At 38.2% G+C, this 18,560-nt stretch overlaps 1 protein-coding gene across 10 annotated transcripts in view; it reads left to right on the top strand.

The window, feature by feature from the left end:
• The window catches only part of VPS13B (vacuolar protein sorting 13 homolog B), a 769,553-nt gene that overhangs the window by 671,953 nt on the left and 79,040 nt on the right, over nucleotides 1–18,560 (top strand). For all 10 annotated transcript variants that reach the window (XM_057531718.1, XM_057531717.1, XM_057531723.1 and 7 more), the window contains 3 exons: nucleotides 47–228; nucleotides 1,325–1,674; nucleotides 6,923–7,084. In XM_057531718.1, coding sequence (XP_057387701.1) covers nucleotides 47–228; nucleotides 1,325–1,674; nucleotides 6,923–7,084 — 694 coding nt within the window. The remainder of the gene's footprint in view (nucleotides 1–46; nucleotides 229–1,324; nucleotides 1,675–6,922; nucleotides 7,085–18,560) is intronic.

Here is an 18,560-nt window from a genome sequence, read left to right as displayed (position 1 = left end):
GGGAAATTTAGGTTATTGAACTTCTTTTATTAATTATCTCCCACAGCTCTGCAAGTGAATCTGGTTCTCAAAGCACTTGTGACCAACTTGTAACTCCAACAGCCCTGGCTGCCTGTACCAGAGTTGACTCCTGTTTTACCCCATGGTTTGTCCCATCTCTTTGCGTTTCCTTCCAGTTTGCTCACCTGGAGTTCCATTTTTGTCATCACCTTGATCAACTAGGCACAGGTACTCTATTTTAGCATCGGAATAACATTCAATTAATACTTATTGTTTTATCCCTGCACAAAACTCCTTCCCTACTGACCACCACACACATGGTGGAGGAAACTTTTAGAAGCAGCATTCATCTCCTCTAACAGTAAGCACCAGCAAAGTTATTCTGAAGTTGATTTCGTATAATAGGTGTCCCCCTTACATTTGAACCATCTTATGGACCTTTTATATAGGGTACCATTTATATTGAATTGCCATGATTTTGCACACTTCCTAATGAGAATTTTCAAGGAAGTTACAAAAATTGCAGGTTTTACTGTTACTCCAATTATGATCTTTTTGAAAGAAATACATCTGTTTTTTTCCTATCTTATGAGCCATTACATGAATGGCAAATAGTTTCCAAAAGTACTTGATACTACCTTATCTCGAAAGTACAAATACCTTCTACAAAAAATGGGCAAGTTCTCCAATAATTTAAAAGACTAGCATTTTTACAAGTTTATAAGGTAGAAGAATAAGTTTTTCCACACACCAAAAGTGGCCTTTTATAAGTTTGCTCATGTTCATGAATAATTATTCCTAAAAGTCTGTACCAAACCTTTTCTACTTAATACATTTTGATTCTGGTATTAGGTTTTCAACCTACATGTAATGGAAAAAGGAAAAAAATCAGATTAAAACTAAACACAGCTGCTGTTAAGCATCTTGCCTTTTCAGCAAAAATGGAGTTTAACCTGTATTTTCTAACTCTGTTTGGGTCATGTTTTTGGTTTTGAGATTTGGTGGGTAGATACAGAGCACTTCTATGAAATGCTTCTTAAATATTTACCTCCTCTTCATTTTATTTGTTGTCTTTTGTGATCAAATTTTTATCTGTGCATGTAACCTTTGGAAAGAGACCTGCTGATTGAACAAAACAGTTTTGTTTGCAAATATCAAATGGTAATTCAAATGTTATATTACCTTCAAGAGAATGTTTGAATTTATTAACCAGCAAATATTGCATTCAGTAACCAAGAAGTGAATAATTTAAATGTCATCTCTTTATTTCCATAAAGTGTTGGCTCATCTCAACTGCTGTTTTTCTTGTTTGTTTTCTCAACAGCTCCACCGCAATACCTACAGCCATTTATTTCTGATAAAAATGTGCCATCTGAACTAGAATACATGATTATTTCCTTCAAAGAACCACACATGTATCTTCGACAATGGAACAATAGTTCTGTCTGTCAGGAGATGCAGTTCTCAGCTCAAGCAGACTGTAAACTTCTAGAGTGCAGAAATGTTACAATGCAAAGCATGGTGAAACCCTTCAGCATCTTTGGACAGATTGCAGTTTCCAGCAATGCAGTAGAAAAGCTGATTGATTGCTCTATCAACGTTGACTCAATATTTGTAAACTTTGGGCAACATGTAGTTCATTCTCTAAACACTGCAATACAAGCTTGGCAACAGGTATGTATATTCTAGAACAGTTTACAGTTTGTCCGTGTGTGATCTTTTACTAGGCACTTTATGTTATCACTTCTAATAATAAATTAAGCACAAACAAAAATGTGAGAGAATGAAGAATTTGATGGGCACCATAATATCTGGGGCCTCCTCTGTTTTGGCAAAGTGATGCATGTTATTTTTAAAACCTTTGGAGAACATGGGTTCTCTACTCATGCATCAGAGATGATGCCCACATTTTTGTGACTAATGTACCACATCTGTGTGGAAAGTAACACATTCCCAGAAATTTTTTCCGAGTATTATGGCTTTAGTTTGCCAAAGCTCAACTTGGTATGTATCACATTGTCGAAGCAGCCATTGCAGAAATGAAGAACCTGTGTGAGCCTTTCTGATATAAGCAGTTCATCTTTTCAAAGAGAAAAGGCAGTGAGAGGAAATTATGTGAACACAGTACAATCTTAGTCTTTCCCCCATTATCTTTCTGCCATTTTGACTCACTAAAAAAGCACTCGATAATAGATTTTGTAACCAGCTAAAGACTCTTGATTAATAATTTTTTACTTTTATCTTTTGTCAGAAATTATCCATATCAAAAAAGAGATAGAATATACGTCTGTTTTGAATGACATATTTAAAATGGGGAAGCTGCCCACGTCCACTAGCATGAAAATAATTTCACAGAATATTTGGATAATATTGATAATATGCTCAGTGATTTAATAACAAATCACCTCTGCTTCCCTTACTGATTTTCAGTATAATATTGCATTTCCATAAAGCTTGTGTTGTTGTTTAAGCTGAGACATTTCCCTACATTTTGTATGTTACAGGTATTTGTGCAGACTAACTCCCCAAGAGAAATGGTCCTTCACTCCGCCCTGACCTCATGTGGGGATGGGGCAGTGGTGGGGGGAGGGGCTTGAGTTCTAGAATTTTTATGGGAATGAACTCTTTTCGTTATATGCATGAAGACCTATACAAGACTAAGGAATTAATTACCTAACATGGCACTACAATAGCAAAGGGAAAGAAGATAACACATCTGTTTCATATTTTAAAATTCTTTTTTAAGGGCATTCCATGGTTTTCTTGCTGCAGAGGACATGCGTAAAATAAGAGCTAGTGTGATCTAAATCTTTGCAGCTGGTTCGAATAGCGATGTGAAAAAAACCTCCGTGGCTCCAATTTCTGTTTTTTGTCATATTTTGAACAATGCATTTAATAAAAAACAAACCTAGAAAATATAAAAGAGTCATTGATAGAGCATTTAATCCCAGGATATTTTTGTCTTGGTATCAGGACCATTGTAAGAGGACTCATGTGTAGCAACTACTGCAGAATGGCCCTCAGAAATATCAGTTTCCTCCCAGAGTAAAAATATTCTCTTAGACACAGCTATACATATAAATAAAATACGATGCATAAATATTTAAATGTTTTAAACTACATCAGAGTGTGAATGACTGACTGGCTAACACAGTGCCTTGAAGGAATATTCTGAGTTTTTTTAAAAATGGAATTGTATATTTGATTAAGTAGAGCCATATGTCACGTAGCATATCGCTGACAGGTACATTCTGTGAATAGTTGGTTCTGATTTATACAGGGATTTGGCAATGTTAACATGAGCCACAAGAGGATATACTTCTGTAATTGTTGCTGTAATTTTCTTGTTTCCTCCCATGTCAAGCGTACTTGCCACCAAGTTTTAATGTGGTAGGCATCTCTAACCCTGTGTATTCTAAAGTAAATACAAAAACGCACTACTTTGAAATTACAGGACATTTGACATTGAAACGGGCTTATAGAGGGGTTATTAAGTTCATTGTTTCTAAGATGTTCTGAATGTGGTTTATCCCCTTTAGAGGGGAAGCTTAGTTACCCAAGCTTGGATTTTATTATGTATATAATGCATATACAGTATAATTATTGCCAATGACAAACGTGAATTTAACAGGCTGGATAAGCAATTTGAGTTTTCCACATACTTTTTATTGGATTCGTATCCGAGACAAGTCATTTGTATCCAGTGTGGATGGACCAGACAGTTGAAGCATGAAACAATTTGGCCTTTCACCTTTAGGTCACAAGTTTAAGATTAACAGAAGCCTTCATCAGTGTCTGATTTCTCTGGCTGTAGTTTTTTTTTTCTCTTTTGTAAATGATTAATGTTTTGTGAAACCAGATTAAGGACCCAAAATGCCACTTGCAGTTTGCTTTATATTTCTTTGTCACATTCCCACATTTGGACCAAATAGGATTTAAAGGAGATTTTTATTTAAAAATCAAGGTTATGCTCATGTGTCTTATCTTACACCATAATGATATCTCTCTTTAATTGCAAATGCCTGTATAACACTCCAGCACAAATCTTAAATGTAAATAAGCCACCTCTTAATTACGAAAGCATTCTGAGGTTTCGCTTTTATATGATGTCATATACAATATGTACAAATTTTTTTATAATATGCTAGAATTTAAACATTCCAAGAAACGCTTAAAACTTATTACAGTTATAATGAACTCCACAGATGAAGGAGCAGTAGAGAAACAGTTCCCTGAGGACTTCGAGTATTCTTTAGAAAAATGTAAACAACCCCCTTGTGTTCTTTCATTTACATTTTTTCCTAAAACCCTCATCATTTATTAAAGGTCAGTTTTTAGAGATGAGGAAAGTAATATGATTTTTTTTCTAACCAAGCCCCATCTGGTAACCTAACCTCTGTGTAACCAGTGGATTGATCCCAATTCATTATGAAAATTGAATTTCAGTCTCAGGATGTCTATCTAAGTGGGAGTTTGGAATCATATCCCTTTCTTCATGTTTGTACTGTTGGACCTAACGGAGAGAAAAATGTTTACAAGGAGAGCAGTTTATGTTGATTATATAACGCTAAATGGAAAAATCTCATCAAAACTAATTATACACTGTGACTCCAGTTTAATTAAAGGTTTACAAACCTTTAAATATATAAGATAGGATTAGATAGGATAGACTAGAATAGGAACAGGCAGGACACTCAGAAGTGAAAAATTGCTGGAAAAAAAAATTCTCCAAAATGTTCACAGCAGTTATCCCTGAGTATAAAATTAGAGACTTTGTTTTTAAAAATCAGTACTTTCTGTATTTTCTAATTTTTATACTGGGAACATATATTACATTTGTAATTTTAAAAGTTAAATTTACTCATGTTTGTTTCATAAGTGTTTATTGAGTACTTATGTGTCAGGCGTTATGCTGACTACAGGAGCAAAAGTTGTAAATAACAAAGACCTGGTTCCTGCCCTTATGCAGCGTAGAGTCTAATGATGGAGACAACAGTACCCCATAATCATGCAAATAATTACTCAGTCCCAAGAGGGATCAGTGCTTTTAAGGCAAAATATATAGTGTTGTGTGAGCATAAAATAGAGGGACCTAAGGTGATCCGGGAGGATCTCAGGGGGCTACTTTACTCTGAGGGCATGACCTGAAAACAGGAACCTGAAAGCTGAGTTGGAAGAAATTAGTCGAGCAAGAAGGAAAAGAGGTCCAAGCAGAAGAAAGGCACTGAGGCAGGAAGGAGTTTGATGTGTTGGATGAATTGAAAGGAGGCCAGTGTGGCGTTGGAGCAGCTGAAAAGGGCTGGTGGAGCTGGGGTCTAGCAGGCAAACGGAGAATGGTTCAAGATGCAGCAGGGGCCAGATCAGGCAGGACACCTAAAACCCGCGGGCAGTCCAGTTTTGAAATCATAACTCATGATTAAAAGCCACAGCAAAAAGTAATATGGTAGGCAGCAGATAATTATTGGTTATAACTGCTTCAGTCTCACTTAGCCAGAGACTCCTTTTATGATTCGTGTGGTTGTCAGGCAAGGTTCCACTCCATGAGAATAGAGAGGTTTGGTGAGAATAGATGGATGATAGAGCGAACACTTTAGGAAACCCTCAAGAGTATCTAGAAGAATGAGGTATTTCAGGGCCTCTTCACCGACTGCAGCTGTAGAGCTCTGCCTGCCCACTTTGGGGGCCTTCTGGATGATTAGGAAGGGATTGTACCTCCCAAGATAACTGTTCTCATGAGGTTCTAGATCAGGTCTTGGTCCAGGCTGGATTCCAGGTGTGTTCATCCATAGACCCCTTGGCTTCAGGCCATGTAATCACTTAAATTTCTATGCTCATGAGTGGTATACCCCTTTTTACTCTCCCTCCCCTCAGTAAAATGGCAAATGACAGAGTGTGGCATTGTGACATTATTTAGATCCACAACCAGGAAATAGAAGCCAACTGGAGAATCATCAGTTACATATTACCTCCCATTGTCTGCAGGTTCATTGGCTAGTTAAGATATTTTTCTTGCGTTCTCAAGTTAACCATTTATTTAGCTATTCTTTTCGTTTACCAAAGGTATGTTTATCATTTTTTAAGCCATAAGCTAACCAAAGTGATAAAAGAGTAAGCACAGAAATTCTCCATCACATTGCCAGTGCTTCGATATAACAGCAATCCATGGAGATACCATTAAGTTGAAAAGGAGGTACCAACACAGGAACGTATTACTAATTTGCTGAACCTTAGTAGATTAATGGAAGACATTTGCTGATTGATTATTAGCTGAAACAGACACCAACAACTGTTTTTCAACTAACATTTTTTGTCTTGAAAACTGCAGCTTGGCTTATACTGACTCTGAAGTTGATCTGTTTTGTGTGTTCAGCCTCTTAACAATAGCGGGAAAGTTATGGTTTTATTTACATCTCTCCCTGAGCAGATTTACACACACACATCCACCCTCCCCCTCAAGGGAACTGGGGATGTATTACCTAAATGATCCTTACTTTCTGTAGGGTACAAACTGTGGCTTTGGTAATTGGTCTTGATTGTCAAGTTTAGAACGCCGGGAACATGGTAATTCTAGCCTGTGGTACTCTGCTCAAAAACGTGCGCTACCCAGTACAGCATTCTTTGTAGCACGTTAATTCATTTAAAAATGTTAAAAGTTTGAAGGATCTCATTGTTCTTTTACTCTTCTGTGTGTATGATTTATTTTGCAGGAATATAAATCAAAACATATTCTTGGAACATTTAAGATCTCTTTAAGGTATTTTTTGTGCTTATCCTGGAAGTATAGAATACTTTGTATACCAGAGCTAATGACAACAGATCTTTTAGTATTTCTGTGTTGTAACAATCGCCACTGGGCAGACAGCTGCCAAACATCTTGCAATTAATCTGATGCACATTGGCTTTCCTATTCTTTTTCTTTCAGAATAAATGCCCTGAGGTAGAGGAGTTGGTCTTCAGCCATTTTGTGATCTGTAATGACACACAGGAGACACTGCGGTTTGGCCAGGTGGATACTGATGAAAATATTCTGCTGGCCAGTCTCCATAGTCACCAGTACAGCTGGCGCTCTCACAAATCCCCACAGGTATTTGAGAAACAGCCTTACAAACACAGCAATTGTTAAGGTTGCGGATTCATTTCTTCTGCATTTGTGTGCCTGTGTCTGGTTATTTCCCTTTTTAAGTCTCCCACGGGGTCGCACAGTATGGCTACATCTGACAGAAACCCAGAAATGTTTAGAGGAGGGAGCACAGTGTACCCATGCTCCTCTTGGAGTGGACGTTCTCCTGTTCAGCGTAGGTGCTCTTGAGGGAGCCTGGTGTGGTGATTATGAGGTTGAACTCTAGAGCCAGAGTACATCAGCTTGGATCCTGGCTCTGAATTACCTTGCTTTGCTTTCATGCTTCAGTTTTCTCATATGTAAATTGGGGATAATAATAGTCCCTGTTTCATAGGGTCGTGAGAACTAAATAAGTTAATATGTAGAAGGCACTAAAATCGTGCTTGATATACTGTAAACATTGTATGTCAGGTATTATTTTTCATTTGTTTATTCAGATTCTTACTGTGTATATAGTCCGTGCCAGTGATGTCTTAGGCACTGGGAATTCAAAGGCAGAGAAGTCTTAGTCCTTGCCCTCCAATGACAGCTCACTGTCTGTGACAAAATGAGCGCAATGACAGACTATGCCCAAGGGAGCACTGAGAAAAGACATACCAAAGGACGTCTGTTTTCCAAGTAGTATAATTCCATTTTCCTGTCACTTTAGATGGGAGTAATTAGAGGGATGTGCCCTGCAGGGGTAACTGAGGATGAATTAAATACCAAGATGTTGTCGTAAATGAGTAAAAGAAATCCTAGGAAGTACTCTCAAGAATAATGTATTTCTAAAACTCTGGGTAATAAGGAAACTACTGTCTGCTTATGATTAAAAGAAAGTCATTAGATTAGAGAGTTTTCCCATCTCGTCTGTAGACCAGCTCTAGAATATGTTAAACGCTCAGCTTTTTTTTTTTTTTTTTTTCAGTAGCTCGATTCTGATTTCTTACTTGGTTTTTCATCATATTGCCACACTATTAGTATAAAATTTGGAAAAGTAGATATAGTGCAGTTCTTCTTAAGTCTATTTATTTAATTCTGGTTATTCTAACAGGACATCAAGACATCATATCTCCTCTTTTAATAAAAGTTCTTACAAAAATGAGTACATATGAGTATGATATGATATTGCACTTGTATTTTTAGAATGAACGACATTCCCTTATTTTCTTTTTTTTTTTTTAATTTATTTTATTTATTTATTTGTGGCTGCATTGGGTCTTCTTTGCTGCGTGTCGGCTTTCTCTAGTTGCGGCGAGCGGGGGCTACTCTTCGTTGCGGTGCGCGGGCTTCTCATTGTGGTGGCTTCTCTTGTTGCGGAGCACGGGCTCTAGGAGCACAGGCTTCAGTAGTTGCGGCTCGCGGGCTCTAGAGCGCAGGCTCAGTAGTTGTGACGCACAGGCTTAGTTGCTCCACGGCATGTGGGATCTTCCCGGACCAGGGCTCAAAACCGTGTCCCCTTCATTGGCAGGCGGATTCTTAACCACTGCGCCACCAGGAAAGCCCATGCCCTTATTTTCTAATTCTCCTTTTGAGAAATGTCTGTGTAAGTGAGTTTTTAAGTCGTTTGGTGGTTTACCCCTTGTAACATCATTAAAGGACAATTGGTTGGTTGGTTGGTTCGTTTCAAAATTAAGTAATTATTTTTTTCTTATTAATTGCAAAAGTTAGAACATAGAGCAGATATATAAACCGAAAAAGGAGAAAGAAAAAGACCACCTATAATTCCAACCACCCAGAGGCAATCCATGTTGTGTAGCCTTTTAGAGCTTCGAAAGTCTTCTATGATCATTGCATTCCCAGAAATGAACTAGTAGTGATGGGAAAGAAACCTCTGAGAAGGTGCAGTAATGTGTGATCGTATACTGTACCTGTAGCCGCTTCACCCATTCATACACACATGCTGCAGGCCTTAGCCAATAAAAGGCAAAGCAGAGGAAGCTTAACTCCCTTCAAAGTCATTTTAAGCTGCATAGACTACCATGGCCCTCAGTGACCCTCAAGATTCCCTGGAGACTGGAGCCAGGATGGGAAGGGTGATCGTAAGAACAGCAGGCTCAGGGGTGTGGAGGAACAGTAGTCTTCATGTTATGGATGTATGGTTTCTAGATGGGAAGGACATAAACAGGAAACAAGAATGGCTAACCACTGCCACACTATACCTTTCATATTTATACTCTTCTGCACTTGGGTCTTTTTGCATTTATTACTAGTCTTGTTTTCATAATATCCCTGTGTGATTTGTGTTTCTTGTTATGCATATTTTATAGATAAGGAGACAGATATGTTAAGCTAAGATGGTGGAAGAGTTGGGACTGAATCCCATGTCTTTTCACTCTCAATATAGTGTTATTTCCACAACATTGTCAAACTCTCCTAGGTTTTGGCAGCGTGATTTGTCTGTTAGAAGAGCCAAATGGTGAGGTTTTGAGAGGAGGGCTGAGAAATCACTGGTATAATACTCCACAGTTAAAGCTAGACTAATATGGGATTCTTGGTACAAGTATGAACCCTTGCAAAGCTTTAAGAACCAAAAACAATAAGAACCTTTTAATGACAAACTGGAAACATAAGACAGGTATCTATTAAACTTTTTTTTCCTCTTTTTAATTTGTAACTGCATCTTCTGGATACAAATTTTAAGGTGAGCTACAGTCATTATAATCTTTAGACTAAAACTTAGATCGTATTTGTAAAAGGTGTCTCTTTACTACAGCTACCTATGCTACGTAAAGAACTGCGTTTTAGGACCCTCTGAAGCCAGAGAGGTCTAATGGGCCCAGAGGGTCTTCATGGAATTCCATACACCCACAATTGCAAATTCTGCTGTGTTCTAATGAGAGGTTACATCTGAGGATCAGAAAAGCTAACCACTTAGCTTCGAACTGCACCTGGAGGTAGTCATAGACTCACAAGTGAGCAAACTGTTCCTTTTTCCAGACTCCAGGTCATATCCTGCACTGCCCAGCAGGCTTGGTTTTAGGAACATTTGTGTCTGCATGTTTATGCTACCTTGGGTGTTAGTCAATTCATAGTCTCAGGGAGGATTTCTAAAGTTCAGAGAACTTAACTCCACTAAACAATGTAGCTTATATTGCAGAGATCAAGAAAGTGGCAATGACACCTGGAAAGGTTTCAAAGAGGTCAACATGTCTTAGAACCACACAGGAGGTTGCTAGCAACAGTAAGTCCCAACAGGATGGAAAAAAATACGGACACAACCAATTCCAGAAATCCAAAGCTGAAAAACCTTTTAGAATTGAAAAGTTATAAACTCTCCTTATAGTTTCTAACACATGCTCTGAGGCAGAATCACTTAAAATGCTGGATATCCCACAACAGTTGCTTGCCTAAGCAAACAAAGGAAGAACAAAACTTTTTCCTAGGGAATAATTGAACATGTTCAGCTGCACAGTCATATATGCCACCACAAAGGGCCCTTAAATATTCCAGTTCAGTAGACTTCAGATCAGGTTGGACGAGAACAGTGACCGGCAAAGGACTGGTCTTCAGAGAAGTACTTCACATTATATGAAGTTGAATCTGAGGACTGGATATGTGAGTTTATGGAATCTTTCCCCAGAATATGGGCAGTATATGCAGCTCAGAGTCAAGGGAAGCTTTGTTTAATTTAGCCAAACTGACTGTAGTGGCGCTTCCATCATAGTAGGACTTGTGTGTAGGCTGTTCAAGTTAACTTCCTTTTCTGGTTAAGAGAGAGCACTGTTAGGTAATTAAACTGCTTGAAATAGGAATGCCTCTATCTTGTATGTAAGGAATTACATTTGCTTTTATCCTCAAAACATGCCCAATTTATAGATTATGCTTTTTTTTTTTTAGAATTCTTACTGCGAATGACTTAATTTTAGTAATCAAACCATCAGTCAAGGTGAAAATGAGCTCTAGACAGAGCTATAGAAAGTAACAAAATATTGTTCCAAAATGGATATAGTAGGAAGTTTTATAAGCTTGTGAAAATGGCAGATATTTAAAAATGCGAAATGCAACAAGGTAAGAATCAATTTGGAAGAGCAGCAGAGCATCTGGGAAATACTCATCAAAGTAATCAGATTTAGGGAAGAAAATGTAAATCAGACATTAGTTTCATCAGGCAGAGATCGGCCAGCTTTTTTGTGTAGGGCCAGACGTGAATATTTTAGGCTTTCAGGGCCTTAGAGCCTCTGTCAGAGCTACTCAACTCTGCACAAAAGCAGCCGTAACAAATGAGTGTGACTGTGTACCATAAAATTTTAAAATAAATTTCAAAATTTATTTTAAATGAGTGTGACATAAATTTTAAAATTTTTGAATAAAATTTTATTTATAGACAATGAAATTTGAAGTTCAGTAATTTTCACACATCACATACCAGTATGCTTCTTTTGACTTTTTTCAACCATCTGAAAATGTACAAAACACTCTTAGCTCACAGGCTATACAAAAATAGGTGGTGCACCACATTTGGCCCACAAGCCATGCCTGATCTGCCAACCCCTGCTCTCAGGTCTCTCAGTGGACAAAATTCAGGAGACTAAAGGTTTGATATAAAATTGTCTTTGTTCTGATCTAAATGGGATTCCCATCACTTGAAAACTTGGTAGCATTTTTCAGAAATTATGAAATGACAGGTAATAGTTTAAATCTAACACTTATAAAATCAACCTGTGCTTACCACATAACAGTAAAATATTTGTATCGTTCTTGTTCTCAGCCCATATAGACAGGAAGTTCCGCAGTCCTCTTTGTTTGGATGTAAAAATATTTAAAAGTGAGATCTGATCATTTTTCCTCCTGCCTAAAGGAAAAGTGATGGTTTTTTGAGTATCTACCTATGTTAGGGAAATTCCAGCCAGTTGTCAATTTTATTAACTAGACTGTCATTTCTCACTCAGTCACCACTCTTTCCATATCCATTTATATAGTGCATGTGCACACATATACCTAGAGAATGAGCACATTTCTTGTTGCTACAGTCACAAGTTAAAAAATTTAAAAGTAGACTTAGGGAGACAGGTAAATATTCTGTGTTGGCAAAACTGTTCGAACCGATAAATTTGTCAGGTGTTCGCCTCTGCTATTATATGACACACAGCATATCAGAGTTTGCTTAGAAAGGGCAAATGAAAAGACACTCTTACACACTGAAGGTGCAGATGGAATTGATACTTCCTTTCTAGAAAGCAATTTGATAAGAAGCATTATAGCTATTAAAATGGTCATAACCTTTGACCCAGTAAATCTCCTACTAGTAATCTACTCTCAGGAAACAATCCAAATTAAAACAAAGGTTTATACACAAAAATGTTTATTATAATTTGACTTATACCATCAAAAATCTAAAATCAAAATGTTCACTTTTAAAGAAATAGGTACATAAAATCTGGTGTATCTATGCGATGAACTTTTATGGGACCTTTAAATTTTTACATAGGAAGGTGAAATGCTACCATATCATATCAGTCAGAAAAGCAGAACATAAAATTCTACACATACAATATGATCTTAATAATATAAGAACAAATGCACAGAAAAATACTGGAAAATATGTCAAAATACTGGCAGATATGTCAAAATGTTACCAGTGGTTGCCTCTGAATGGTGTATTTTTTTAAGGTGGTATTTTTCCAATGTATTACATTTTTATATACTTCTCAACTTTTTAAAATAGAGGATATAGATTATTAAATCAGAGAGAAGTTAAGTAAAAACCCTGAAAATATTTATATATAGACTAAAAGACAGGAATTTCAAATGCTAATTAGAACATTGGCAAGTGTAATGACATTGTTGGCCAAAAAGTTCGTTCGGGTTTTTCATAGCATGTTATGGAAAAACCCGAACGAACTTTTTGGCCAAACCAATATATCAAGAATGGTTATTTTTAATGCTTCTCTTATGAACTATTGCAATAGTTTTTCTCAATTCTTCTCTTAGTTACATCTTTGCCCCACTTCAATCTACCTTGCAGACTACAACTCGAGTCATTTTCCTAAATGTTTTGATACTTTCCTGTCCAAAAATATTTACAGCCTCCATCATCATCTATTAAATATACCCAAATTATCTGGCATCCAAGGCCTGCCTCAGTCTATTCACAAACCCTCCTCTCTGCCATTATTTCTGTCTAGCTGCTTATTTGGTCTCCTTCCCTCCCATTCATTTTTAATCAATAAATGATCATTTCTTGTGACCTATTGTGTGTAATTAAATAAGTACATTTTTCTAAGATACTTACTGTCTGATGAGGGAGTCAGAAAAGTAAACAAATTATTATCGACATGATCTATATCTATGAGGATATTGTGGCAGTAGTTCCAGACAGGGAGAAATGATGGGTAACTGAATTAAAACACTAGCCATAGGGAAGAAGAGCAAGAGGACCAGGAAGTACAATCAACTGCATCTGAATATGGACAAGGTCTTAATGAGAACTCAAAGAAAATGTTTCCTAACATGAGGAGGGGAATCTGCCAAGGCTTCCTAGTGGAAGGCATGTCTGTACTGAATTTTCATGTTTAAATAAGTGTTAGGTCAGGGAAAGGCAGTGGGGAAGCGGTTCCAGGTAAAGGAACCAACATGTGTGAAGGCCACAAAGGCATGAAACAACATGGCATGGTAGGACTTGACTAATTTGGCTACGGTGTAGAGTACCTGTGTGGAATTGCAAGACAGTAAAGTAGATGAAGGCCATGAGGGCCCTTGTATGCTGTGCACATGAGCAGAACCAGGGAGACAGACAGGCAGGCAGCATGCCATGTTCAAGGGAATTCAGGTTTTGTTCAGAATAAACTCAGGCATAAATTTGCATGCCATGCTGAAGAGATGTGTGCTAGGAAACTGGCTCTTTGGTGGTGATGGGAATACCCTGATTTGCAGGGTTGGCCGATTATCATGGTGTAAGTACTCCTACCATAGCTGATTTCAAGCTACCAATGATTTAACAACCAGCTCACGAGATTCCTGAATATTTAGCAGTACTTTTTCACAAACAAGTATGAGCCAGCGCCAACACACCACTGTTTGGAGGAGTTATGTTCTGAAGAGCCTGGCTGTCCATTTTGAGGAGATATACCTAAATGTGATGGGCAGCTTTTGGCTGCTGAAGGATTTTAAGTCGTCACAGGATCACAGTTGCATTTTGGAAAGATTGCCGTCATGTAGTTGACAAGACAGTCTAGAGGAGGCTGAGAATACATGCAGAGGGTTGTATGGGCACCACTGTATAGTCCAGGAGTGAGAGAGATTGTAGTAACTGAGCCAAGACAGAGTAGAAGTCAGAGATCGGTGAAAATGCCTAACAGACTGATCTTTCTGTGAATAACAGCTATAAATTGTGAGCAAAATACAAAACAACTACCTCTGGAGACGAACAAAGGCAGGCAGATTTTGAAGGTGAATAGAATCTTCGAGCAAGTAATCTGCACAGAACGATTTACCCATTTTTTGTTGGCTTTGCTTTGAGGGCAAACACAGTTGTAGCGGTGCAGGGGTGGCCCACTGTCTTTCTGGCCCAAGGTAACAGGTGAAAGAGCTCAGGCAACCAAGGCTGCTAGAGAGTGAGGAGAAAATCTTGGAAAATGGAATGCCAGAGAATGGGAAAATAATATGTTGAAATTTGGCCCACCTGTCTGCTTACTACTGAACCACACATGCATGGGGCAGACTGAAAGCAGATTGTACCCAAGCCTTAAAGAACTGAATTAATCTGCACTGCCACTCACCCAGGTGTAAGAGTTTTAGTTTGACTCTAAACAAATTAATTACCTGTTAAAAATATTAACACTCTGGAGGAATTATAAGAGAATCCAGAGTGTCCACAACATAGCATCATTTACAGTGTCCACAATATGACCCCAAATTACTTGACAGATCTCAAGAATCTCAAAAAAAAAAAAAAAAGTTACTTAATTTCAAGGGAAAGATAATTAACAGATTCCAACACCAAGATGACCCAGAGGTTGGAATTATCAGGCATATATTGTACTTTAAAGCAACTATGGCAACAGTAAAGAGATTTTACAGGTATAATTAATTCCTAAATTAGTTGATTTTTTAACATTTTTTCAATTGAAGTATAGTTGATTTACAATATAATATTAGTTTCAGGTATACAACACAGTGATTCAAAATTTTTATAGATTGTACTCCATTTAAAGTTATTATAAAATATTAACTATATTCCCCATGCTGTACAGTATATCCTTGTTGTTTATTTATTTTATACATAGTAGTTTGTACTTCTTAATCCCCTACCCCTATCTTGCCCCTTCCCCCTTCTCTTCTCCCACTGGTAACCACTATTTCTCTATATCTGTTAGTTGTCTTTTAGTTTATCAAAACAGAGGTGATTCTAGGTGGGCTAATTTAATCAGGTAAAAGCACTAAAAGAGAGACTGGACCCTTTTGTGAGGAGAGAGAGAGATACATACATTCCTCCTGGCCTTGAAGAAGCAAATTACCATGTTGCAGCTGCCTATGAAGAGAGCCATGGGGCAGGGAGCTGCGGGAAGCCACCAGCACCTGCAGGTGGCTCCCAGTGCTGGTCATTAAAAAGTCAAAGCCCACATCATATAGAGACCGGGGAATAAATTCTGCCAACAACCTGAGTGAGCTTGGAAACGGATTCTTCCCAAGTCAAACCTCTAAATAAGAATGCAGCCCAGCTGACACCTCAGTTGCAATCTTGTGAGACCATAAGCAGCTAAGCTATGCTTGGACTCCTGACCCACAGACACTGTGAGATAATAAATGTGAGTTGTTTTAAGCTGCCAAATTTGTGGTAATTTTTGACTCAGCAGTAAAAATACAACATGACACAAGAAAAAAGTCAGTAAACTTGAAGATGGATCAGTAGAAATCATCAAATCTGAAGAAGAGAGGAAAAACAAGATTCAAACAAAATGAATAGAACTGCAGGGACCTGTGGGACAATTTCAGAAGATCTAATATATGAGTAATTGTAATCAGAGACTGAGAGGAGAGAGAGAGAATGGGGCTCCCAAAATTAAAGAAATAATCTCAGCAAACTTCCCAAACTTTGTGAAAGACAGAAATTTACAGACCCAAGAAGCTCAGGAAAAATTCCAAACAGGTGTTTCAAAGAAATTCACACCCAGGCACATCATAATGAAACTACTAAATACCAAAGATAAAGAGAAAACCTTGAAGCAGCCAGAGTTAAACTATAGGGGAAACAACAATTCAGATAACTACTGACTTTTCTTTATATATAGTGGAGGCTAATAGACAGTGGAACAAAATCTTTAACGTGCTAAGAGAAGGTTTATTAAGGAGAGATCCATTTGGAAGATATTTTGGAGGTTATAATCACCAGGATTTGGTAAGTGACCATGGAAGAGAAGGGCCTGGATCGACTCCAGGGTTTCAGACTTAAGGGACAGGTTGGTGGTGTTGTACTTGGCCACAACAGGGAACTGAGTAGGAGGACAATGTTTTCCATACAGAGAATGGGGCAGATGTGAGAGCACAGCACAGTGTCCCTAAAGTCCATTTTGGACACATTTGAGTTTTAGGTTACTTTGGAGGCAGGAAGGATGATATATTAGAAACAGCACAGATTTGAAGCTGTAAATACCTGGATTTCACTCCTAAGGTTTTTTAGCTGTGTAAAATTGGACAGTGTCATAATTCCCTGGAGCTTCAGCTTCCTCTTCTGCAAAATTAAGAAGTTATTGTGAATATCCCATGAAATTACATTTATAAGGTGCCTACTAAAGAACTCAGCTGTGTATCCAAAGGTGCCTTTCCTTTCCTTTCCTTTCTCTTTTCTAACCAGACCTCCAAGTGGCCATGTTGAATAGGCAAATTGAATGTAATGGTCTGGAGCTCAGAAGAATAGTCTGGGCTAGAGGTAAAGATTTGGCCTCTCATCAATGCCTAGGTAGCAGTGGGAATAGACACGAATGCCCAAGGAAAGAGTGCTAAGATCAGAGGACGTTATTAGTTAGCTCTTGCTGTAGAAAAATGTACAGTGGTGGTACAGGCGTAGGATAACTACTATAGGTACTCCCATTCATAGGAGGAGAAAATGGGAGACACGTGGGAGTTACTGATCCATAGAAATTCTGAAATCCAAACAGGTAAATGTTGGAAGTTTCTTAATCAGTAATCATTCATACTGCTTTTTGGGAATAATTTTCCATGGCTCCTGGCTTTGGACTTTTGGCTCAAGCCTCTATGTCATCCATCCTTTTCCATGAAAAGTATCCTTTGTTTGCTCTTCATAGTTTTCTCAGCCTGCTTTCTACCAGTTGAATTATGAAAGTTTAAAGGCCCCTTTACATTTGTACTGTCTTTGTCTCTCTCATTCTAAGTTGGCAGTGTTTCTGCCAGTATAATTCTTTAAAGAACACTGTAGGTCTCTTGTTAATCTTACTGTGGTTCAGCACTGTGGACAAAATCACACCCACATCTCTTCAAGACAGTTCCTTCTCTGCTTTGGGATTCTGCCCACACTGCTGGGGGACATCACCCTTAAGTGTTTCAGAAACCCTACTGTTTGAATAGTTCATTGAGACACCAATTTAGATCTTTCTGAGATCTTAACAGAGGATTTTACAACCACATCCTTAGCTTCATTCCCTAGACCCAGCTTTCCTGGCTGTGTCCCGGATTTGATCTTTGCCTGGAAGCTCTTGCTTGATTTTTAACATCATTTCCATCTGGAAGGCTAGAAATTTTCAAAACCAGCAAGTCCTGGCTCCTGTTTATCTAACAGTTCTTCCTTATGCGTGCATCGTTCCTCTTGGACTTAATTTAATATAAGCAGCAGATAAAAGCCAGGAGACACTTCAACACTGCCTGGAAATCTCCTTAGCTAGATCACATGGTTTATTAGGCACATTTTCTGCTTTCCATGTTACTGCAGGTTATGGTGTTGCTGAACTCTCTGCCACTGCATAACAAGAAACCCCTTTCCTCCAGTTTCCAGTAATATTTTCCTCACTTCCTCACTGGCAGCCTCCTCTAAGGCCATCAAGTTTCAATTAATAGTATCTTTGAAGCACCTTAGATATTCACTAATACTCTCAAGTCTTTCTGGTTTTTGTGCACAGCCCTGCTCCAATGCCCCATCCCCCCCCCATTTTAGGCTTTTGTTACAGTAGCACCCCACTTGCAGGTACCACACTCTGTATTAGTTACATATTGCTGTTTAACAAATTACCCCACAACTTGAGTAAATAAAACAACAAACATTTATTATCTCGATTTCATTAGCCAAGAACTTTGGGAGCGGTTTACCTGAGTGGTTCTAGCTCAGAGTCTCTGATAAGGCTGTAGTCAAGACATTAGCTGGAACTGCAATCATCTAAAGGCTTGACTGGGCTGGAGGATCCATTTCCAAAATGGCTCCCTCATATGGCTCTTGGCAGGAGGCCTCAGCTCCTTGCTACAAGGATCTCTCCAAGGAGTTGCTTGAGTACTCTCAAGACATAGCAGC

This window comes from Balaenoptera acutorostrata, chromosome 17, assembly GCF_949987535.1.
Source record: "Balaenoptera acutorostrata chromosome 17, mBalAcu1.1, whole genome shotgun sequence".
Lineage (NCBI taxonomy): Eukaryota > Metazoa > Chordata > Mammalia > Artiodactyla > Balaenopteridae > Balaenoptera > Balaenoptera acutorostrata.
This window is presented reverse-complemented; position numbering and strand designations above follow the sequence as displayed.